This window comes from Thalassophryne amazonica, chromosome 8, assembly GCF_902500255.1.
Source record: "Thalassophryne amazonica chromosome 8, fThaAma1.1, whole genome shotgun sequence".
Classification (NCBI taxonomy): Eukaryota; Metazoa; Chordata; class Actinopteri; order Batrachoidiformes; family Batrachoididae; genus Thalassophryne; species Thalassophryne amazonica.
Genome location: NC_047110.1, coordinates 76,451,116 through 76,476,237, shown reverse-complemented (window position 1 = coordinate 76,476,237; position 25,122 = coordinate 76,451,116). Strand labels below are relative to the sequence as shown.

The 25,122-nt window shown below is 41.0% G+C and overlaps 1 protein-coding gene across 1 annotated transcript in view; it reads left to right on the top strand.

Annotated features, from left to right (window-relative positions):
• The window catches only part of wnk1a (WNK lysine deficient protein kinase 1a), an 86,817-nt gene extending 63,283 nt beyond the window's left edge, over positions 1–23,534 (top strand). Inside the window, 16 exon segments of the mRNA XM_034176717.1 lie at positions 1,265–1,341; positions 1,440–1,602; positions 1,681–1,797; positions 6,407–6,520; positions 6,619–6,667; positions 6,770–6,910; positions 20,522–20,917; positions 20,920–20,995; positions 20,997–21,477; positions 21,559–21,633; positions 21,866–21,985; positions 22,095–22,422; positions 22,576–22,723; positions 22,827–23,023; positions 23,126–23,275; positions 23,360–23,534. Coding sequence (XP_034032608.1) covers positions 1,265–1,341; positions 1,440–1,602; positions 1,681–1,797; positions 6,407–6,520; positions 6,619–6,667; positions 6,770–6,910; positions 20,522–20,917; positions 20,920–20,995; positions 20,997–21,477; positions 21,559–21,633; positions 21,866–21,985; positions 22,095–22,422; positions 22,576–22,723; positions 22,827–23,023; positions 23,126–23,275; positions 23,360–23,469 — 2,742 coding nt within the window. The 3' untranslated portion in view covers positions 23,470–23,534.
• The last annotated feature ends 1,588 nt before the right edge of the window (positions 23,535–25,122 follow it).

Genomic DNA, 25,122 nt, shown 5'->3' with positions numbered 1-25,122 from the left:
GAACCAGCTCCCAATTCAGATCAGGGAGACAGACACCCTCTCTACTTTCAAGATTAGGCTTAAAACTTTCCTTTTTGCTAAAGCTTATAGTTAGGGCTGGATCAGATGACCCTGGACCATCCCTTAGTTATGCTGCTATAGACTTAGACTGCTGGGGGGTTCCCATGATCCACTGAGTGTTTCTTTCTCTTTTTGCTGTGTATGCACCACTCTGCATTTAATCATTAGTGATTGATCTCTGCTCCCCTCCACAGCATGTCTTTTTCCTGGTTCTCTCCCTCAGCCCCAACCAGTCCCAGCAGAAGACTGCCCCTCCCTGAGCCTGGTTCTGCTGGAGGTTTCTTCCTGTTAAAAGGGAGTTTTTCCTTCCCACTGTTGCCAAGTGCTTGCTCACTGGGGGTCGTTTTGACCGTTGGGGTTTTTCCGTAATTATTGTATGGCCTTGCCTTACAATATAAAGCGCCTTGGGGCAACTGTTTGTTGTGATTTGGCACTATATAAATAAAATTGATTTGATTTGATCTGAAAGGTAAAAGAAGCACGTTGTACTCATTGGTATGTTCCACCTGGTTTGTGCATATGTAATGTCAGGCACTTGTGAAATGGCCACTATCGTTGTCAGTATATTTCTGATTTGAAATATCAGACCCCCTGTGAATTTTCCTCGGATTTCACAGTTTTCATTTCACAGCCCTGTATATGTTGCATTTGCTTAAAAGATGACAATTGGGTAACTTTTTATGTTGTGTGGGGAAAAAATAATCATTTTCATCATCAGTCATTTTCTTTTGGCTAGGATTGGTCAGTAAAAGTAGTGAGTCCCGGCACTTTTACTGTTACCAGTTATTTTTGTAATCTAGACATCCTAAGGTTTCTAAGGATACCAAATTTATAGGGTTACGCGGGGTGCATGCAGGACCATGCTGGCCAAAGTCCTAATTGTCATTGTGTTGTATTATGCATGAACATGCTTCTCCAGACTATCATCCACTGAATGGCACCCCACGTACACTAACCTACATGTTTAGACTTCCTAATGTGAAAACAAACTACAATTCATATCCATGTTTGCAGAAGGTCTTTGAAATGGAAACGTCACTCTATAGTGATGACTTGACAGCTGTGACTGAGCTAAATAAATGGGACATTAAATGTATTTACAACTTACCAAATATTTTTCTACTTCATTAAATAATTTCAGTACTTGAGTATTGGCCCTTTCCTTCTTATGGTCTGGTTTGAACGGATATTCTTTGTTTTCCAGCCTCCTGTGAGTGTTCCACAGCCAGCGGCAGTCGAGCATTCAGCAGGATCTACACTGGTCCCATCATGTGTAGAAAGGTGGGAACAGACTTTCTTTTTTAAAATCTTGGTTGAGCAGCAGTTTAGATGTTCATAATTCTGAGCAGTTGTTGCTCATAGAACCGTGTGTCTTTTAGCTGCCTTTCAGATCCAGCTTCAGGACTTAGTGACGGCAATGATGGAAATTCGACATCAGGAGGCCTCCATGAGGGGCGTTCACTCAAGCGATACCAGCGACGATCTGTGCGCAGCCGTTCTCGTCATGAGAAAACTGCTAAAGCCAAGCTGAACGTTCTGAGTGTATGGCTCTATGGTATCCACAGTCTTTCTGAAGTTCTTTGCCTTTAAGCAATTTTAACCTTGGTAAACATTTTGCAGATTTCCAATGTGGGAGACAGAGTAGCAGAGTGCCAACTGGAAACACACAACAGGAAGATGGTGACCTTCAAATTTGACCTTGATGGTGATAATCCAGAGGAGATTGCACAGATCATGGTAACAATTCCGTAGTTAATGTCTGTTGTTGCATTCAATTAAGTGCATGTACAGTACACAGGTTTTCAGTACAGAGAAGGACAGAAAGTTACATTGTGTGTTTGTGGACTTAGAAAAAGCTTATGATAGGGTGCCAAGAGAAGAGTTGTGGCATTGTATGAGGAAATCTGGAGTGGCAGAGAAGTATGTTAGGGTAGTGCAGGACATGTACAAGAATAGTGTGACAGCGGTGAGATGCGCAGTCGGAATGTCAGACTTATTCAAGGTGGAGGTGGGATTACACCAAGGATCAGCTCTGAGTCCTTTCTTGTTTGCAGTGGTGATGGACAGGTTGACAGATGAGATCAGACAGGAGTCCCCATGGACTATGATGTTTGCAGATGACGTGATCTGTAGTGAGAGTAGAGAGCAAGTTGAGTCTAGTCTGGAGAAGTGGAGATATGCTTTGGAGAGAAGGGGAATGAAAGTCAGTAGAAGCAAGACTGAGTACATGTGTGTGAATGAGAGGGAGCCCAGTGGAATAGTGCAGTTACAAGGAGTAGAAGTGGTGAAAGTAGATGAGTTTAAATATTTGGGGTCAACTGTTCAAAGTAATGGAGAGTGTGGTATAGAGGTGAAGAAGAGAGTGCAGGCAGGGTGGAGTGGGTGGAGAAAGGTGGCAGGAGTGATGTGTGACCGAAGAATATCAGCAAGAGTGAAGAGGAAAGTTTACAAAACAGTAGTGAGACCAGCTATGTTGTATGGTTTAGAGACAGTGGCACTAACAAAAAGACAGGAGGCAGAGCTGGAGGTGGCAGAGCTGAAGATGTTGAGATTGTCTTTGGGAGTGACAGGAATGGACAAGATTAGGAATGAACATATCAGAGGGACAGCTCAGGTGGGACGGTTTGGAGACAACGTCAGAGAGGCGAGATTGAGATGGTTTGGACATGTGCAGAGGAGGGACCCAGGGTATACTGGGAGAAGGATGCCGAGGATGGAGCCACCAGGCAGGAGGAGAAGAGGGAGACCAAAGAGGAGGTTCATGGATGTGCTGAGAGAGGACATGCAGGTGGTTGGTGTGACAGAGGAAGATACAGAGGACAGGGTGAGATGGAAACGATTGATCTGCTGTGGCGACCCCTAACGGGAACAGCTGAAAGACAAAGAAGACAGTACTCAGGTTTTCACATACCATTGAAAAGGCTTACTTGGCCAAACATGAGTCAATGGGCCTGAAAATTTGTGAAAGTTCAGGTCAAATTAGAAAGAAAGAAAAAAAACAAAACAAATACAGGAAAGTGTGCAGCTGTTACAAACAGCTCTAGTGTGTTGTGTATCTGTTACTTCGGTCAGTAAGCAAATGTTAAAGTTGCTGATAACTAATTTTCCTGAACCTGGTTAACAGTAAAAGCATTTTAATGTCAAAGCTATGCCAGCTACAAGTTTTCTGGGAATTCCCAGAAATTTGGGTTTTTACTTCTGTGGTGAAAGTTTTTTTGTTTTTCCTGGCCCGTGTCAGATTTAGTCTGTGGTCTGTCTTCATGATGATTGTATTTGTAAAATTGTTTGTAAACATCTCTGATGAGCAGTGGTCGGCACAGCTAATCAAAAAGTTACCTTTGATGACCGTTAATCCGCTAAGTGAAAAGTAAACTTTTATAAAGCTAAACTGATAAAACCCTAAAAAAAAATTTTGTGGAAGTTACACCTAAAAGCTAAACCGATAGCTTTCAGTATTGACTCCAGTACACTGGCAGCTACTGACACAACGAGTCAGCGCTTCTGTCTTAATGTCAGCCTTCTCTCAGCAAAAGAGACCTGGTGAGCCAAGAGAAAGAAGAGAGAAAAGGAGAAAAACCATACAGACTTGCAGGCATATCACACGTCATGCACAGGCAGACAGTCTTGACTTATGGTTAAAATTTTAAAGAAACTAATTCCGCACAAGTTATTGAAATTAGCATCAGCTCTGTCATTTTACAAAGTGAAAATATCAGCTATATGTTTTAGTTTTAAAGTAATGCACTAATTTTGAAGGTTTTAGTGTTCAGAGTACAGACACACATGCCACAGTGCATTATGGGAAAATTGCCATCTACTGTCCATCCAATAGATCGATAAATATTTGACATGCTCAATCATGCAAGTCAAGTGTTGATGTAAAAAAGTTTGTGCGTCATTTTGCATAACACTTAAGTTGTGAGTATCCCAGAAATGCTGGCATCAGCATTGGGTAGAAAAATTGTTTTGTGTTTCCCATTTATCGAGGTGAATAAGAATCTAATTTAAACCCAAATCAATGTTCCTGAGAGCTTAAAGTTATATTGGTGACTTAATGAACACTAGAAGTAGCTTTACTTGTATCAAATTTTTAGTGTATTTTAAGATACTGTCAGTTGTTACAGAAGCACAAATTGCTTAAGTCAAATGTTTAAACAAATGTAGGAAGAGAACAGTAACAGTCCAATGTGAATATGTGGTTTTATCAAGTAGTACAACCCCTGGCAAAAATTATTGAATCACCGGCCTCGGAGGATGTTCATTCAGTTGTTTAATTTTGTAGAAAAAAGCAGATCACAGACATGACACAAAACTAAAGTCATTTCAGATGGCAACTTTCTGGCTTTAAGAAACACTATAAGAAATTAGGAAAAATAATTGTGGCAGTCAGTAACGGTTACTTTTTTAGACCAAGCAGAGGGGAAAAAAAAATGGAATCACTCAATTATGAGGAAAAAATTATGGAATCATGAAAAACAAAAGAACGCTCCAACACATCACTAGTATTTTGTTGCACCACCTCTGGTTTTTATAACAGCTTGCAGTCTCTGAGGCATGGACTTAATGAGTGACAAACGGTACTCTTCATCAATCTGGCTCCAACTTTATCTGATTGCTGTTGCCAGATCAGCTTTGCAGGTTGGAGCCTTGTCATGGACCATTTTCTTCAACTTCCACCAAAGATTTCAGTTGGATTAAGATCCGGACTATTTACAGGCCATGACATTGACCCTATGTGTCTTTTTGCAAGGAATGTTTTCACAGTTTTTCCTCTATGCCAAGATGCATTATCATCTGGAAAAATGATTTCATCATCCCCAAACATCCTTTCAATTGATGGAATAAGAAAAGTGTCCAAAATATCAACGTAAACTTGTGCATTTATTGATGATGTAATGACAGCCATCTCCCCAGTGCCTTTACCTGACATGCAGCCCCATATCATCAATGACTGTGGAAATTTACATGTTCTCTTCAGGCAGTCATCTTTATAAATCTCATTGGAACGGCACCAAACAAAAGTTCCAGCATCATCACCTTGCCCAATGCAGATTCGAGATTCATCACTGAATATGACTTTCATCCAGTCATCCACAGTCCACGATTGCTTTTCCTTAGCCCATTGTAACCTTGTTTTTTTCTGTTTAGGTTTTAATAATGGCTTTCGTTTAGCTTTTCTGTATGTAAATCCCATTTCCTTTAGGTGGTTTCTTACAGTTCGGACACAGACGTTTCCTCCCATTCGTTCCTCATTTGTTTTGTTGTGCATTTTCGATTTTTGGGACATATTGCTTTAAGTTTTCTGTCTTGACGCTTTGATGTCTTCCTTGGTCTACCAGTATGTTTGCCTTTAACAACCTTCCCATGTTTGTATTTGGCCCAGAGTTTAGACACAGCTGACTGTGAACAACCAACATCTTTTGGAACATTGCGTGATGATTTACCCTCTTTTAAGAGTTTTAAGAGACTGAATGAACATCCTCCGAGGCCGGTAATTCCATAATTATTGCCAGGGGTTGTATCACCTCTTTCTGTTTAAAACAGCCCCATTTCTGCTTAAAACTGACTTTAGAATGATTGAAGAGGTTTTACCTCGTCATCTAATGGTTAATAATCCCATTAATCCATTTGATTGCTTTGAGTGAAGAGGCTCTGTCTCAGACGAGCTGCTGAGCTCCGAAATGATGCATGCACAGTGGAGGCAGGGCAGATTAATTTTTAGGGGTGGATTGTTTGGTCTGCGACACTGGAACTCCCAAACGTTATGGCATTAGAGCTTTTAGCAGCTATCAGTAGAAATAAGTGGGTTATAATTTTTAATGCCCACAACAAAGCTATACTTTGTGAACCACCGCTCAGTCCCTAAAAATGGCTTAATAAAAACCTGAACTGAGGTTAGCCTATTAGCTTAGCAGGTTTGGACTCTAAGGTAGGGACGTGATCCGACTTCATTTGTCCATCCCAGGTCATACACAGTCTTGCCCATGCTCCACCTCTTTGTTTATGCATTGGTTGTGATGTTGGCAGAATAAGCACTGCCAACATAGCATAATTTGTGGGCTTCATAATGTGTGTTCTGGCTCTCTATCGAAAACCTGTGGGTGATGTCACACCCATAGGTTTTCCATTATATATGTGGTTTGTCCATTATGTATAAAGTCTATGGTTTACCAAGGAAAACTTCAGGTAAATGACATGCAGCTTGTTTTTGCAATACGCTTTTTTTTCATGTTTGACTTATACCTGCAGTCTGTGTCTTGGCCCATCATTTATTTTCTGCTCCTTGATGGAAACTTTTTCCATATGTATAGGTAGATGCCATACTTAAGCTTTATTTTGGTTTCAGGTTCAGAGCGAGTTCCTCCTGGAGAGTGAACGAGACTCCTTCATTGAGCAGGTCCGGGAAGTTATTGAAATGGCTGATGAGAAAGGAGATGGTGTGAATGAAAGCTTTACCCAGGTACTAAATTTACATAAAACACATTTTTATCTAAATACCCAGCCACTCTACTTTTATCTTCAACTGACTAGCTATATGTAAATTATTTTCTTCAACAGATGAGTGATCTTCCGCATCAACCTCAGCTGTCTGCTCCCCTGCGACCAGGTTATCTACTTTCTTCAACATGGGGTACTTGATACCCTGTTTCATTGACTGTTATCCAGTTACTGTGTCATATCTGATACTTATTTTAACTTTTTCCTTAAGGCATTTCACCCAGCACTGCAGCCCAAGTGGTGCATTCAGCTGGACGACGGTTTATAGTGAGCCCAGTGCCGGAGTCTCGCCTTAAAGAGCAGACTTCTGGCCCTCCTCCTGCTAACTCATTAGCTGATGAACCTGCCCCAGGTGAGTGAAACACTCTCACTCACTAATCTTCAATCATTGACGCCAATTAGGGGTCAGTGGGGGGGGGGGCTGGAGCAGTCATAGGGCTTGAAGCAGGGTGCACCCTGAAAAGACACCAGTCGGTCGCAGGGCCACATATAGAGAAAACACACACTTACACCTGCACACACACCTACGGACAATCTAAAGTTTCTAGTCCATCTAACCTTTGTCTTTGGATGTGGGATGAAGCCAGCCCACCTGGTGGGAAGTGAGTGAAACAGTTGTTCTTGAACATTTGCTAAGTATTGTTAATAAAACAGCTGGTTGTATAGTTCCATTTAAAGTAAAGTGTAATACTTTTCTGCTGTACATAAAAGGATTAATGATATGACACACTAAGGGCTGTGAAAACTCCGCAGGATTCCACGGATTTCATCATGGGCGGGGGGGGGGGGGGGGGGGGGGGGTTGTTAGTGTTGTACTCTTTAATCGTGATCGTTACTGAGTTTTTTAAATGCTTATTGTAAGGTGTTCTTTTTTTTTTACGACATCATGCAAGTTTTATAAGTCTGCAGACACTGATCTGTGTGTTACAGATACATATCAGTTTCCTCGCGAATCTCCGCGGAGGAAATATGCTACTCAAAGCCTGGCTATGACAGTTGTCGTAAAGCGGGACTGGTTGGTTGCTGCGGTGACACTGTTTCTCCTGTGCGAACCTTAGCTAAACGTAGCATGTGGACATTGCACACTTTTAGAACTTTAAAGTTTTTAAAAGAAGAATTTTGCATCATGTCTGTGTCACGGAGCGACATCAGACAGAGTGAAGATGGCGAGAAAGACGGTTTGAAAAAGTGTGATAAGGACAAGAATCCGTGGAATTGTTGCTGGCTTCATGAACACACCTGAAAGATGAACGGGAAAAGCGAACTGGTAAGAATTTTTTTCTTTCTCTGGAAAATAAACATTGTGCTGTTCAAACAGGATTTCAGAAAAGATTATGTGCCTTTTTTTTTTCTTTCATTAATCTAGACTTTTTCATTGAAAAACAAGACATTGTGCCTTTGAATGAATTTAGGCTACATGAATTTACACAACAATGTAAATTAGTTTTTATCAATTTAGACTTTTTTCTTGGGAAAAAAAGATACTGTGGCTTTGAGTGGATTTACAGGAATTTACACATAAATGTGTGGCTTTTTTACTGTAAGGTATGTTACTGATATTTTACCCTGATTTTTAAAATATTCAACAATCTTTAGCTGTGGTTTTTGACATGGTTTAATGCACTATATGCACTAACTTTTAGATTTGTTCTTCCAGGAGATGTTGAAAATGTATCAGTAGATGAAAATTTAATTTGGTTTCTGGGGCCCCACAAGGCACTAGACCCCAGCTCCTGGGGAGCTGTGCCCCCCAGACCCCCTGCAAATTTTCCTCGGATTTTACAATTTTCATTTCACAGCCCTGCACACTGAGTTTAGGATTAAGATTTTATCTAAACTTCTCTAACAGGGTTGGGGCTGCTCCGATCCCGGATTGGGTTCCGATACCTACGTACAGTGAGGAAAATAAGTATTTGAACACCCTGCAATTTTGCAAGTTCTCCCACTTAGAAATCATGGAGGGGTCTGAAATTTTCATCTTAGGTGCATGTCCACTGTGAGAGACATAATCTAAAAAAAAAATCCGGAAATCACAATGTATGATTTTTTTAAAATAATTTATTTGTATGTTACTGCTGCAAATAAGTATTTGAACACCTGTGAAAATCAATGTTAATATTTGGTACAGTAGCCTTTGTTTGCAATTACAGAGGTCAAACATTTCCTGTAGTTTTTCACCAGGTTTGCACACACTGCAGCAGGGATTTTGGTCCACTCATCCATACAAATCCTCTCCAAATCTTTCAGGTTTGGAGTTTCAGCTCCCTCCAAAGATTTTCTATTGAGTTTAGTTCTGGAGACTGGCCAGGCCACTCCAGGACCTTGAAATGCTTCTTACGGAGCCCCTCCTTAGTTCCCTGGCTGTGTGTTTGGGGTCATTGTCATGCTGGAAGACCCAGCCATGACCCATCTTGAATGCACTTGCTGAGGGAAGGAGGTTGTTTGCCAAAATCTCACAATACATGACCCCATCCATCCTCCCTTCAATACGGTGCAGTCGTCCTGTCCCCTTTGCAGAAGAGCACCCCCAGAGTATGATGTTTCCACCCCCATGCTTCACGGTTGGGATGGTTTTCTTGGGGTTGTTCTCATCCTCTAAACATGGTAAGTGGAGTTGATTCCAAAAAGCTCTATTCTGGTCTCATCTGACCACATGACCTTCTCCTATGCCTCCTCTGGATCATCCAGATGGTCACTGGTGAACTTCAAATGGGCCTGGAGATGTGCTGACTTGAGCAGGGGGACCTTCCTGCCCTGCAGGATTTTAAACCATAACAGCATCATGTTACTAACTTTGGTCTTGGCTATGGTGGACAGGTTGGAGTGTGATCGAGTGTGTGAACAGGTGTCTTTTATACAGGTAACAAGTTCAAACAGGTGCAGTTAATACAGGTAAAGATTGCAGAATAAGAAGGCTTCTTAAAGAAAAATGAACAGGTCTGTGTGAGCCAGAATTCTTGTTGGTTATTAAGTGTTCAAATACTTATTTGCAACAGTAACATACAAATAAATTTGTAAAAAATCATACATTGTGATTTCGGGATTTTTTTTTTTTTTTAGATTGTCTCTCACAGTGGACTTGCACCTAAGATGAAAATTTCAGACCCCTCCATGTTTTCTAAGTGGGAGAACTTGCAAAATCGCAGGGTGTTCAAATACTTATTTTCCTCGCTGTAATTCACGGATCAGAATTTCCTGATTCAACCTTGCGGGATTTTCCGATACTGGTGAGAAATCACGTCTATGAAACCTCTCTAGTGCTGCCTGCTCTCTGCTCTGTTTACTGCTGAGAAGGATGAGAGGGAGGTTTCTAAACTGAAGCCGAGCTGTTTCTTCTGCGCACAGCAGCCGAGTTTTAAGCTACCGGTAATGGCAAATTTCTGCCCAACTCTTGAGTTCAAATGGTCTGTTCCGCTGAGCATGGATTTTCTGAAAAATGAACTAAATTGTTACTGAAAAATAAGCCGCTTCAACATCCCAAGGCTGGGAAACGCTTTAACAGCAGCTCAGAGCACAGCTGAGGACAGCCGAACAGAGATTCACTCCACTGAACGGGAAACCTCCACCAAAATTCTTCAGTGTTTATCTAGAGTTACTCGCATGAGCACCGCTGATGATGCGTTTAGAAAATTGGAGTTTATTTTACAGTTGAAAGGCTTTGTTTGCTCAGCAGGAAAATGGCGAGGGAGGGAGAGAGAGGACTTTTTTCCTCCAACACTTGCTTTGACAATGTTAACGTATGTTTTTCAATTGAAATTGAATTGAGAGAGACAGAGAGAAAGGACTTCATTTTTACTGTTACGTTTACATTGTCAAAGCAAGTGTATGTTTCCCATGTCATTAAAGCTCCACTGAAATTGACCTGACCTCTAGTAATACTGTGAGAAATCTTGGAGTCATTTTTGATCAGGATATGTCATTCAGTGCGCATATTAAACAAATATGTAGGACTGCTTTTTTGCATTTACGCAACATCTCTAAAATTAGAAAGGTCTTGTCTCAGAGTGATGCTGAACAACTAATTCATGCATTTATTTCCTCTAGGCTGGACTATTGTAATTCATTATTATCAGGTTGTCCTAAAAGTTCCCTAAAAAGCCTTCAGTTAATTCAAAATGCTGCAGCTAGAGTACTAACGGGGACTAGGAGAGAGCATATCTCACCCATATTGGCCTCTCTTCATTGGCTTCCTGTTAATTCTAGAATAGAATTTAAAATTCTTCTTCTTATTTATAAGGTTTTGAATAATCAGGTCCCATCTTATCTTAAGGACCTCATAGTACCATATCACCCCAATAAAGCGCTTTGCTCTCAGACTGCAGGCTTACTTGTAGTTCCTAGGGTTTGTAAGAGTAGAATGGGAGGCAGAGCCTTCAGCTTTCAGGCTCCTCTCCTGTGGAACCAGCTCCCAATTCAGATCAGGGAGACAGACATGATGCACTGTTTCTTTCTCTTTTTGCTCTGTATGCACCACTCTGCATTTAATCATTAGTGATCGATCTCTGCTCCCCTCCACAGCATGTCTTTTTCCTGGTTCTCTCCCTCAGCCCCAACCAGTCCTAGCAGAAGACTGCCCCTCCCTGAGCCTGGTTCTGCTGGAGGTTTCTTCCTGTTAAAAGGGAGTTTTTCCTTCCCACTGTCGTCAAGTGCTTGCTCACAGGGGGTCGTTTTGACCGTTGGGGTTTTTCCATAATTATTGTATGGCCTTGCCTTACAATATAAAGCGCCTTGGGGCAACTGTTTGTTGTGATTTGGCGTTAAATAAATAAAATTGATTGATTGATTGAAATTGAGGAGAGAGAGAGAGATGGACAGAGAGTGCTGTCTTTTATCTTTAAGTCTATAAAAATAATTCTATAAAAGTCTATAAAAATTAAAAGTACTTAATTCTTTCACCAAAACATCAAATCTAGGCTTTCATCTTAGATATATACCTTCTGGCAAATTGTAGCTGAACTTTCAGGTTTCCTTTTTAAGAAAATCCTCATATAAAATCAACAATAATAATAATATTAAAGCAAACAGAGCTCTGGTATCAGATTGTAAAAGTGTCAGTATCGACAGATATCCAAATTCAGATATTGGGATTGGATTGGAAGTGAAAAGTTGTATCGGTGCATCCCTATTGTCTAAGTTATGTTTTGTCTACGGTCTAAGTTGCTGTTGTACACAGGAATAATCAAATATGCACATACTCTATTTGTGCATATTTATGACATAGAACTGTTAGTGGGTTCCACAGCCTTCCTGAAGCCCTCATGCTCCTCCCATCCACCTTCAGATTTCTTTTTTATCCCCCACCCCCACATTTAGATTACTTTTTTGGTGTGTGTGTGTGTGTGGGGGGGGGGGGTCCTCCAATTTACAATCCAGAGTAAATTATACACTGGAACACCATGCATTCATTGTTAATAATAATGGCAATAATAATAATAGTTTTTTGTTTGTTTTAATTCAGGATAGCCCAGTTTGATGCACAGTACACTCTCAAAATGTCACTATGAACATCTCTCCATTGGATCCTCACAAAATATACAGTCAGTCATTCTTAAGCATGTCACATTAAAATGAACAGACACTATTTTAAATGAGAAAATAAAATAAACCAATAAGTAGTCTAAAATAAATGGGATAAAATCGACAGTTAATACTATTTGTCTGTCAGGTTGCACTTAGTCATGTAATTAAGAAGTAAAATACTGTGTAGAGCAGTTTGTACTGTCTTGCAATTGTAAGTTTGTAAGTCTTGCAATTCTGAGTCAATGTAGGTAGATTATTAAACAAAACAGCACCATTATAACAGGTTTTTCACGACACCGCTGTAAACCCAAGGCACTAACAATCCTTAAGCAATGTGTCTTCTTCTGTGGTTGTGAAACCCTTTGGTTGATACAAACTTCCTTCTTAAATATGTGGTCAAGTCACATAAGACACTTCCATACCAGAACTGCTTTGTGAAGTTTTACGTTAACATCATGCCTGCCATTGAAGTCTGCTGTGAAGCTCTGAAATGTGAACCTATTGACTACACTGAAGGATCATGCGGTCAGCCCTGTTTTGTCACTTTCGTATTCTACAACCCCTGGCAAAAATTGTGGAATCACCGGCCTCGGAGGATGTTCATTCAGTTGTTTAATTTTGTAGAAAAAAAGCAGATTTCAGACATGACACAAAACTAAAGTCATTTCAGATGGCAACTTTCTGGCTTTAAGAAACACTATAAGAAATCAGGAAAACAAATTGTGGCAGTCAGTAACGGTTACTTTTTTAGACCAAGCAGAGGGAAAAAAATATGGAATCACTCAATTCTGATGAAAAAATGATGGAATCATGAAAAACAAAAGAACGCTCCAACACATCACTAGTATTTTTTTGCACCACCTCTGGCTTTTATAACACCTTGCAGTCTCTGAGGCATGGACTTAATGAGTGACAAACAGTACTCTTAATCAATCTGGCTCCAACTTTCTCTGATTGCTGTTGCCAGATCAGCTTTGCAGGTTGGAGCCTTGTCATGGACCATTTTCTTCAACTTCCACCAAAGATTTTCAGTTGGATTAAGATCTGGAGTATTTGCAGGCCATGACATTGACCTTATGTGTCTTTTTGCAAGGAATGTTTTCACAGTTTTTGCTCTGTGTCAAGATGTATTATCATCTTGAAAAATGATTTCATCATCCCCAAACATCCTTTCAATTGATGGGATAAGAAAAGTGTCCAAAATATCAACGTAAACTTGTGCATTTATTGATGATGTAATGACAGCCATCTCCCCAGTGCCTTTACCTGACATGCAGCCCCATATCATCAATGACTGTGGAAATGTACATGTTCTCTTCAGGCAGTCATCTTTATAAATCTGATTGTAACGGCACCAAATAAAAGTTCCAGCATCATCATCTTGCCCAATGCAGATTCGAGATTCATCACTGAATATGACTTTCATCCAGTCATCCACAGTCCACGTTTCCTTTTCCTTAGCCCATTGTAACCTCGTTTTTTTCTGTTTAGGTGTTAATGATGGCTTTCGTTTAGCTTTTCTGTATGTAAATCCCATTTCCTTTAGGCGGTTTCTTACAGTTCGGTCACAGATGTTGAATCCAGTTTCCTCCCATTTGTTCCTCATTTGTTTTGTTGTACATTTTCGATTTTTGAGACATATTTTAAGTTTTCTGTCTTGACGCTTTGATGTCTTCCTTGGTCTACCAGTATGTTTGCCTTTAACAACCTTCCCATGTTTGTATTTGGTCCAGAGTTTAGACACAGCTGACTGTGAACAACCATCTTTTGCAACATTGCGTGATGATTTACCCTCTTTTAAGAGTTTGATAATCCTCTCCTTTGTTTCAATTGACATCTCTCGTGTTGGAGCCATGATTCATGTCAGTCCACTTGGTGCAACAGCTCTCCAAGGTGTGATCACTCCTTTTTAGATGCAGACTAACGAGCAGATCTGATTTGATGCAGGTGTTAGTTTTGGGGATGAAATTTTACAAGGTGATTCCATAATTTATTCCTCAGAATTGAGTGAGCCCATATTTTTTTTTTCCCTCTGCTTGGTCTAAAAAAGTAACCGTTACTGACTGCCACAATTTTTTTTTCTTGATTTCTTATAGTGTTTCTTAAAGCCAGAAAGTTGCCATTTGAAATGACTTTAGTTTTGTGTCATGTCTGTGATCTGCTTTTTTTTCTACAAAATTAAACTGAATGAACATCCTCCGAGGCCGGTGATTACATAATTTTTGCCAGGGGTTGTATCTACAGACTATCTCCATTTGCAGTTATTGGTGCAATCATTGTCTTATAAAGAAGATTGCTGGACTGAAAATATCACAGATTATATTTGTAAAAAGCTCTGACAACGGATTGGGATTGAATCCAGTATTTGTCCGTTTGTGTCGATCAGTCCACTGCCAAATGATCCAGGAACAGGAACTAATTCCAGTGTTGAATCAGAAATCCTAATCTTCGGTGTTTATTTTTCTGGGGGTATCCTTTGCTTGGTCCCAAACAATCAATCAATCAATTTTATTTATATAGCGCCAAATCACAACAAACAGTTGCCCCAAGGCGCTTTATATTGTAAGGCAAGGCCATACAATAATTACGTAAAAACCCCAACGGTCAAAACGACCCCCTGTGAGCAAGCACTTGGCAACAGTGGGAAGGAAAAACTCCTTTTTAACAGGAAGAAACCTCCAGCAGAACCAGGCTCAGGGAGGGGCAGTCTTCTGCTGGGACTGGTTGGGGCTGAGGGAGAAAACCAGGAAAAAGACATGCTGTGGAAGGGAGCAGAGATCAATCACTAATGATTAAATGCAGAGTGGTGCATACAGAGCAAAAAGAGAAAGAAACACTCAGTGCATCATGGGAACCCCCCAGCAGTCTGTCTATAGCAGCATAAATATGGGATGGTTCAGGGTCACCTGATCCAGCCCTAACTATAAGCTTTAGCAAAAAGGAAAGTTTTAAGCCTAATCTTAAAAGTAGAGAGGGTGTCTGTCTCCCTGATTCGAATTGGGAGCTGGTTCCACAGGAGAGGAGCCTGAAAGCTGAAGGCTCTGCCTCCCATTCTACTCTTACAAACCCTAGGAACTACAAGTAAGCCTGCAGTCTGAGGGCGAAGCGCTCTATTGGGGTGATATGGTACTATGAGGTCCTTAAGATAAGATGGGACCTGATTATTCAAAACCTTATACGTAAGAAGAATAATTTTAAATTCTATTCTAGAATTAACAAGAAGCCAATGAAGAGAGGCCAATATGGGTGAGATATGCTCTCTCCTTCTAGTCCCCGTTAGTACTCTAGCTGCAGCATTTTGAATTAACTGAAGGCTTTTCAGGGAACTTTTAGGACAACCTGATAATAATGAATTACAATAGTCCAGCCTAGAGGAAATAAATGCATGAATTAGTTTTTTCAGCATCACTCTGAGACAAGACCTTTCTAATTTTAGAGATATTGCGTAAATGCAAAAAAGCAGTCCTACATATTTGTTTAATATGCGCTTTGAATGACATATCCTGATCAAAAATGACTCCAAGATTTCTCACAGTATTACTAGAGGTCAGGGTAATGCCATCCAGAGTAAGGATCTGGTTAGACACCATGTTTCTAAGATTTGTGGGGCCAAGTACAATAACTTCAGTTTTATCTGAGTTTAAAAGCAGGAAATTAGAGGTCATCCATGTCTTTATGTCTGTAAGACAATCCTGCAGTTTAGCTAATTGGTGTGTGTCCTCTGGCTTCATGGATAGATAAAGCTGGGTATCATCTGCGTAACAATGAAAATTTAAGCAATGCCGTCTAATAATACTGCCTAAGGGAAACATGTATAAAGTGAATAAAATTGGTCCTAGCACAGAACCTTGTGGAACTCCATAATTAACCTTAGTCTGTGAAGAAGATTCCCCATTTACATGAACAAATTGTAATCTATTAGATAAATATGATTCAAACCACCGCAGCGCAGTGCCTTTTAATACCTATGGCATGCTCTAATCTCTGTAATAAAATTTTATGGTCAACAGTATCAAAAGCAGCACTGAGGTCTAACAGAACAAGCACAGAGATGAGTCCACTGTCTGAGGCCATAAGATCATTTGTAACCTTCACTAATGCTGTTTCTGTACTATGATGAATTCTAAAACCTGACTGAAACTCTTCAAATAGACCATTCCTCTGCAGATGATCAGTTAGCTGTTTTACAACTACCCTTTCAAGAATCTTTGAGAGAAAAGGAAGGTTGGAGATTGGCCTATAATTAGCTAAGATAGCTGGGTCAAGTGATGGCTTTTTAAGTAATGGTTTAATTACTGCCACCTTAAAAGCCTGTGGTACATAGCCAACTAATACAGATAGAGTGATCATATTTAAGATCAAAGCATTAAATAATGGTAGGGCTTCCTTGAGCAGCCTGGTAGGAATGGGGTCTAATAGACATGTTGATGGTTTGGATGAAGTAACTAATGAAAATAACTCAGACAGAACAATCTGAGAGAGAGAGTCTAACCAGATACTGGCATCACTGAAAGCAGCCAAAGATAACGATACGTCTTTGGGATGGTTATGAGTAATTTTTTCTCTAATAGTTAAAATTTTATTAGCAAAAAAAAGTTATGAAGTCATTACTAGTTAAAGTTAAAGGAATACTCGGCTCAGTAGAGCTCTGACTCTTTGTCAGCCTGGCTACAGTGCTGAAAAGAAACCTGGGGTTGTTCTTAGTTTCTTCAATTAGTGATGAGTAGTAAGATGTCCTAGCTTTACGGAGGGCTTTTTTATAGAGCAACAGACTCTTTTTCCAGGCTAAGTGAAGATCTTCTAAATTAGTGAGACGCCATTTCCTCTCCAACTTACGGGTTATCTGCTTTAAGCTGTGAGTTTGTGAGTTATACCACGGAGTCAGGCACTTCTGATTTAAAGCTCTCTTTTCAGAGGAGCTACAGCATCCAAAGTTGTCTTCAATGAGGATGTAAAACTATTGACGAGATACTCTATCTCACTTAAAGAGTTTAGGTAGCTATTCTGCACTGTGTTGGTATATGGCATTAGAGAACATACAGAAGGAATCATATCCTTAAACCTAGTTACAGCGCTTTCTGAAAGACATCTAGTGTAATGAAACTTATTCCCCACTGCTGGGTAGTCCATCAGAGTAAATGTAAATGTTATTAAGAAATGATCAGACAGAAGGGAGTTTTCAGGGAATACTGTTAAGTCTTCAATTTCCATACCATAAGTCAGAACAAGATCTAAGATATGATTAAAGTGGTGGGTGGACTCATTTACATTTTTAGCAAAGCCAATTGAGTCTAATAATAGATTAAATGCAGTGTTGAGGCTGTCATTCTCAGCATCTGTGTGGATGTTAAAATCGCCCACTATAATCATCTTATCTGAGCTAAGCACTAAGTCAGACAAAAGGTCTGAAAATTCAGAGAAACTCACAGTAACGACCAGGAGGACGATAGATAACAACAAATAAAACTGGTTTTTGGGACTTCCAATTTGGATGAACAAGACTAAGAGTCAAGCTTTCAAATGAATTAAAGCTCTGTCTGGGTTTTTGATTAATTAATAAGCTGGAATGGAAGATTGCTGCTAATCCTCCGCCTCAGCCCGTGCTACGAGCATTCTGGCAGTTAGTGTGACTCGGGGGTGTTGACTCATTTAAACTAACATATTCATCCTGCTGTAACCAGGTTTCTGTAAGGCAGAATAAATCAATATGTTGATCAATTATTATATCATTTACTAACAGGGACTTAGAAGAGAGAGACCTAATGTTTAATAGACCACATTTAACTGTTTTAGTCTGTGGTGCAGTTGAAGGTGCTATATTATTTTTTCTTTTTGAATTTTTATGCTTAAATAGATTTTTGCTGGTTATTGGTGGTCTGGGAGCAGGCACCGTCTCTACGGGGATGGGGTAATGAGGGGATGGCAGGGGGAGAGAAGCTGCAGAGAGGTGTGTAAGACTACAACTCTGCTTCCTGGTCCCAACCCTGGATAGTCACGGTTTGGAGGATTTAAGAAAATTGGCCAGATTTCTAGAAATGAGAGCTGCTCCATCCAAAGTGGGATGGATGCCGTCTTTCCTAACAAGACCAGGTTTTCCCCAGAAGCTTTGCCAATTATCTATGAAGCCCACCTCATTTTTTGGACACCACTCAGACAGCCAGCAATTCAAGGAGAACATGCTGCTAAACATGTCACTCCCGGTCCGATTGGGGAGGGGCCCAGAGAAAACTACAGAGGCCGACATTGTTTTTGAAAAGTTACACACCGATTCAATGTTAATTTTAGTGACCTCCGATTGGCCTAACCGGGTGTCATTACTGCCGACGTGAATTACAATCTTACCAAATTTACGCTTAGCCTTAGCCAGCAAATTTCCTTCAATGTCGCCTGCTCTGGCCCCCGGAAGACAATTGACTATGGTTGCTGGTGTCGCTAACTTCACATTTCTCAAAACAGAGTCGCCAATAACCAGAGTTTGATCCTCGGCGGGTGTGTCTTCGAGTGGGGAAAAACGGTTAGAAATGTGAACGGGTTGGTGGTGTACACGGGGCTTCTGTTTAGGGCTACGCTTCCTCCTCACAGTCACCCAGTCGGCCTGCTTTCCCGGCTGCTCGGGATCTGCCAGAGGGAAACTAACGGCGGCTAATCTACCTTGGTCCGCACCGACTACAGGGGCCTGGCTAGCTGTAGAATTTTCCACAGTGCGGAGCCGAGTCTCCAATTCGCCCAGCCTGGCCTCCAAAGCTACGAATAAGCTACACTTATTACAAGTACCATTACTGCTAAAGGAGGCCGAGGAATAACTAAACGTTTCACATCCAGAGCAGAAAACTGCGGGAGAGACAGGAGAAGCCGCCATGCTAAACCGGTTAAGAGCTAGTAGCTGCGCTAAGCTAGCGGATTCCTAAAAACACACAAAGTGAATAATGTGTAAATAATTTAGAGGTGATTCAGCAGAGGGAGTGCTTTAGTTAAGGCACGTTAAGATTACACTGTGAAACAAATCGTTATCTAGGTAACTAGATCAATCTGACTGCGCAGATTAAACAGCTAACAGATACAGCAAAACACCGCTGTGCTCCGGAACAGGAAGTGATACAATACCGCAGTGAGAGCCAACCACCAGTAGAGGCAAGCAAGAGCCACGCATTTGATCTTTTTTGCATTTAGGGTTGGTCTACTGAGCTGAAGCCAATGACTAACCACTTTGAGATCAGCTGTTAGTTTGGTTTGAATGTCCATTGTACATTAAGGCCTAGTTCAAAAATAATGAAGCCAAAGTGTGACATAACCCTCAAAATTTAAAAGTGAAATGTTACCATTTTAGGTATGGTTATATATCAGAGTTTCAATATTTCTATTGGTCTCGGTTCAGTCATTGCTAGAAAATTCAGTGCATATATACTATAATGTGCTAGAGCATAATGCTTGCGACAACACTTGGCGGTATCTTCTTTAGTCTGCAGAAGACTGAAACAGATTCTGTCCATTACTTCCTGTATTATTGAACAAGTAATATAATTAGTCTGTTGAAGCAGAGTAGGAGATATAGCTAATGTTTTGACACAAATAATCAAGGACTTATTCTCAACGTTACGCTTGCGACAGTTTTGCCTTGCTTTAGAAACATGTTTTTTTCTAGGAAATGACATTTCTGCCTTTACAAAAATGTATTACTGTGTGTTAGTATGCAGCACAGACAGACAAAATACAAGGTTATTTCTTTAACATTCAACTTTAAATAATAATGCTAAATATCAATGTCACACAAAATTTTTAAATTTTTGGGGTAAATTTCGTGCATATCTCTGGAACCGTGCAGAATTTTTCTATGAAATTTCAGTACCTGTCAGAGAGACTATAGGCAACTCACAGATAAATCTGGATGATGCTAAACAAAATAATGGCTTGTTCATGACAAATGCAGTGCAAATCAGCAGTTAAAGACCAACAAAGCAGTGTCAGCAGCATGCAGGGCAGCCTTACTGTATTAAAAACAATAAATTATGTAGGACTTTCCCAGGAACCAACATACCAAACAAAAGAAACTAAAAGTGCACTACAACAGTTCACAAAAATCCCAAATTAAGGAGCTGATAAAATATCAAATGAACTCAAGTTTTAATAGTATTCTCAACACTGTGAGTCAGCAATCCAAGTTCATCTGCGTCAAATAGCATCTAGTATGTCATCATTGCATGTTTATTTGTCCATCTTGTTTTATTGTTGGAATTTAAACATCCTTATGTTAAGTAACAGCATATGCTGTGGTGTACACATGTACTACACTGAGCGCTTGTCCATTGTTAAACTCAACCCCTGTGTTAAAAACATGTTCCACATACAGACAGAGGTGTGGCTTATACAATGTTAAGAAGTATATATACGGTTTGGCTTGTACTCTGGAAAATACATTTTGACTGATTTCTGCTCCTTTTTCCAGCATTGGGCCTCTCTCTATCTGCTCCATCTGGGACTCTCCGGCAGGCTTTCATTGAAATGAAGAAAACGCCTGTAGAGAGATCCAGCACCATTGATCTCCCATCAACTGAGCAAGAACCCAGCACTGTTCCATCCACTCAAAACTTAGACCATGGCCCGTCTCCTCAAGATGATACAGCTACTAATACTAACACTGTATTTCCTGATGTTAGTTCCACAACAACCACAAGATTGTCACCACCTCCTGCCACTGGGAGGGTTTCTCCTCCACCTATACCAACTCAGCCCCAAGCTCCCACATCTGCTAGCAGTGATCCCAGTCCACCACCACAGCCTTCTCACCAAACATCCTCCTCACAACTTTCATTCACCACAGTTCCTCCCTCATCTTCTGTCATTCTGCTCCAGATGTGCAGACATCTGTCCCATTAGTCCCTGGCTCCAGCTGAGTACCAGTGCTGTCCCAGTCTCCTGTTTAATAGTGTCACATCCAGTAGCATCACGACTATACCTGCTTCAGACAGCAGGTCTCTTAATTGTGCTGTTACATCTTCTCAGAATCAGCCGGTTCCTGTTTCTTCCCAGCCTCCAGCTCCCTCCTCTTTGCCTAGGTCAGAGTCAAGTCCAACCACAACTGTAGAAATGGAGGGTTCTGAGCCTCAGACCAAAGCCTCCGGTAGAGATGACATCCAAGCTCTAGATAAGAAGTTGCGGTCCCTTTTCAAAGATCAGACCTGTCCTACCTCCTCCACAGCCGTGGAGTCCTGTCAGAGCACAGGCACCTCCTCTCCTCCAACTGGGACGTCTTCCCCTCCACCTGGAATAGCCCTGGTGCCCCCATCTAACCTGCCCCTGACCTCAGGTGTACAGGGTGTCCTCGGTCCTACCCCCACGCCCGGACAAGGGGTCACTCCTGCAGGACATGTCCAGAGTACTCCAACTAAACCCAGGGCACAGGTTGGGGAAATTTACACAGTCTGGGAATAATGGTGCTGTTGATCATGATTAGGTTTTTTTCTTATTTTTTGTACTTTTCAGACTTTACCTGCTGGTTTTGATCAAGCTGGTACCCCTCCCTCAGAGATAGTACCCCCATTTCCTGGACCAACTCCGGTAATGTCAACCACATATTTCCATGTCATAGTGGGAGACTGTTAATGAGTTGAAGTACACACATCATTATTACTTCTGTAGTGAAGAAAATTTCCCATTATGTGGCTTATTTATTAATTGAAATTGTACCCAAAAATCATCAAAGATTTGACATCTGTAACTCCTGTGTGGGAGGTTTACTTTTGTATGACTTAAATTGTTCCTCATATATCCTGATTGTGTGACTCCACAGTCCCAGCAACCCCTGGATTGTTTGGATGCTAAGTTGCGAAGAGCTCTAAGTCCAGAGACCGTCCAGGGCGGGAACAGAGTCCAGCCTCCCGCATCAAGCTTCACTCTGGGACGTTTCCAAGTCAGTTGCTTCTTAAAATGGCCTTTTTTGTTGTTTTTGTTTTGTTTTTCATTGGGAAAAAAATGAACAACTCTGTTGATTAAACTCAAATTTCATTATTTTTAATCAGGTCTCCATCACTGCTGATGGCTCACCAAGCAGCGGTCCAGACCCCCCCAATATCATCTCTTCTTCCTCCCTCACACCATCTTCTTCTTCTTCCTCCTCCTCCTCTTCATCATCCTCTTCCTCACCCTCAAGTCCAGAAAGTACTCTGCACAGAACATCCTCTCTGTCCAAAGGCATCTGTGAAATTGGCGTTGTGAATGGAACCTCCTCTCTTCCTGCTGGTCCTGATAGCCAGCCGACCACTATTGGCCGTTTCCAGGTCTCCACAAGCACCTGGGCTGTGGAAACACCCACCACAGCTTCCAAAGTGGGCCGTTTTTCTGTTACAGGTGTGTTCAGGACAGGAATAAAGTATTGTTATAGTCCTGTCTGTGCCGGCACCCAGTACCAGTCAATTACCATGACAAATTACTGAGTCATTTAACAACTGGTAAATCTAGTGGTCTTGGCAGTAGGTAGTAATGACTGTTTATTGTCCTCAGTGGCTCCAGCAGGTGACACTATTGTGCAGAATGGTCCATCCACAACCTCTGACCCTCATAACGCACATACTCATTCGGTCAGCAGTGACAATGACTCAGAGACTGAGGACAAAGCTTTGCAGAGGGAAATTAGCCGCCTGAGAGAAAAGTATATCTTCACCGTCCTCTTTGTCGATTTTTGCTGCTCATTTTGAGATTCAGTTTCAGAAAAGTATTGACTTTTCTTATTAAACTTTGACTTTCCCTCTCAGGCATATGAAGGAGATTCAAGCTTTGCACTCTCGTCAGAAGGAGGAGATAGATGCTCTTTTCATGCGGATGGGAAAACCCCCTCCCTCTGCTGTCTTCTCCCCGGCTGTGGCGATAGCTGGAAGTCGACGTCGACGCAAAAGCCACAAATCATCTCGCAATAGTGGGCAGCACACACCCCTACACTCGAGCAAAAATGGTGAATTGGATTTTCTTTAAAGTCTCAACTCCAACCTCTGCTTCCTGACCATTTCATCAAAAACATGATGCTGTATGTTTCAAAGTAACCCTCTATGTCCAGGTTCCTCAGCTCTGAGCCCCCTTGCTTCAGGGTCCAAACCAACGCAGAGTTCACCTGAAGCAGCGGAGTCATCAGAAGCCGTTAACATCACGTCTCCACAGCAGTTGGTAACCTGTCCATCCATGTCCAGCCTCAGCTCGTGCTCCACAGGTCTGCACACGCTTATCGCCTACGATCACTATGATCACTGTAATTTTTGCTTCCACATTTCAGCATTTTTCTCTGAATTTTTAGGAGTCATAGGGACTGGCTCAAAGTGTTCCAGGCCCCTACCAGACCCAGGAAACTGGACCCAACGCTCCTGCTTCTCACAGCCAGAAGTGCAAAGGCACATTCACAGATGACCTGCACCAGCTGGTGGATAACTGGGCCAGAGACGCCATCAGCCTCTCTCAGTGCAAAAGAGGCCCAAAAAGGGAGCACTGGCATCACTGGGGCATGATGTAGGTGTTCTTTGTATAAAAACTCTCATCTCCTGTAGTACTTCAGAAAAACTGTTGTTGAACTACCACCTTACCTGCCACATAGAACTGACAGGTCACTTAAACATATTCAATCAAATTAATTACAAGTTTTGTGATTACTCGAATGCAATTTTCAACAGCTAGTTTGTTGCTACCTGATTTGCGCCAGCTGTGGTATGGCAACACTACTTGGACAAACAACTGCAGTGTTTCACTGTAACTGCCCGATGTACGTGGCTGAGTGCGAGTTTAAAAACACATTTGCAACTGCCCATATACATAATGACTTCTTCACAATGAAATAAAAAGTAGTCAGAATAATAATGTTCTTTAGGGGAGGGGTGCAGAGTTTGTCACCACTTGACCAATGTCCCTGCAGTAATTCATCTACAGTAATGTATCCATGTAATAATCTTTTCAGAGGCTTCATTAGGATAGGAAGCATATGTTTACATTGCCAAAGCAAGTGTCCAAAGAAAGCAAAACAATACACAAAGTCAAAACAAATACCGTCATTTCTGGACTATAAGTATGGGGTTAAAATTGTCTCATTAATATTTGTAAATGCACACAGGGTGATCTACAAATAAATCATTGATTTGCAAATGTGTTCAGATACCCACAAATGCAAATTTCATATTTGTGACTTGTAAATTGGTCTTTGAAAATAATGTTGCATTTGCAAATATAAAACTTAATTTGCAAAAAAAAAAATTACATTTGTAAAACTGGAAATTGTATTTGTGAAGTGAGTTTCAGCATTTGCTCCCGGAGGAGAGAAGACCGACATTTCAGAATAAATCATTTCACATTACCGTAATGGAGACGTCTGATGGATGGGTATGTACAACCCCTGGCAATAATTATGGAATCACCGGCCACGGAGGATGTTCATTCAGTTGTTTAATTTTGTAAAAAAAAAAAAAAAAAAAAAAAGCAGATCACAGGCATGACACAAAACTAAAGTCATTTCAAATGGCAACTTTCTGGCTTTAAGAAACACTATAAGAAATCAGAAAAAAAATTTGTGGCAGTCAGTAACGGTTACTTTTTTAGACCAAGCAGAGGGAAAAAAAATATGGACTCACTCAATTCTGAGGAATAAATTATGGAATCACCCTGTAAATTTTCATCCCCAAAACTAACACCTGCATCAAATCTGCTCGTTAGTCTGCATCTAAAAAGGAGTGATCACCCCTTGGAGAGTTGTTGCACCAAGTGGACTGACATGAATCATGGCTCCACCACGAGAGATGTCAATTGAAACAAAGGAGAGGATTATCAAACTCTTTAAAAGAGGGTAAATCATCACGCAATGTTGCAAAAGATGTTGGTTGTTCACAGTCAGCTGTGTCTAAACTCTACAAACATACAAACATGGGAAGGTTGTTAAAGGCAAACATACCGGTAGATCAAGGAAGACAACGCGTCAAGACAGAAAACTTAAAGCAATATGTCTCAAAAATCGAAAATGCACAACAAAACAAATGAGGAACGAATGGGAGGAAACTGGAGTCAACGTCTGTGACCGAA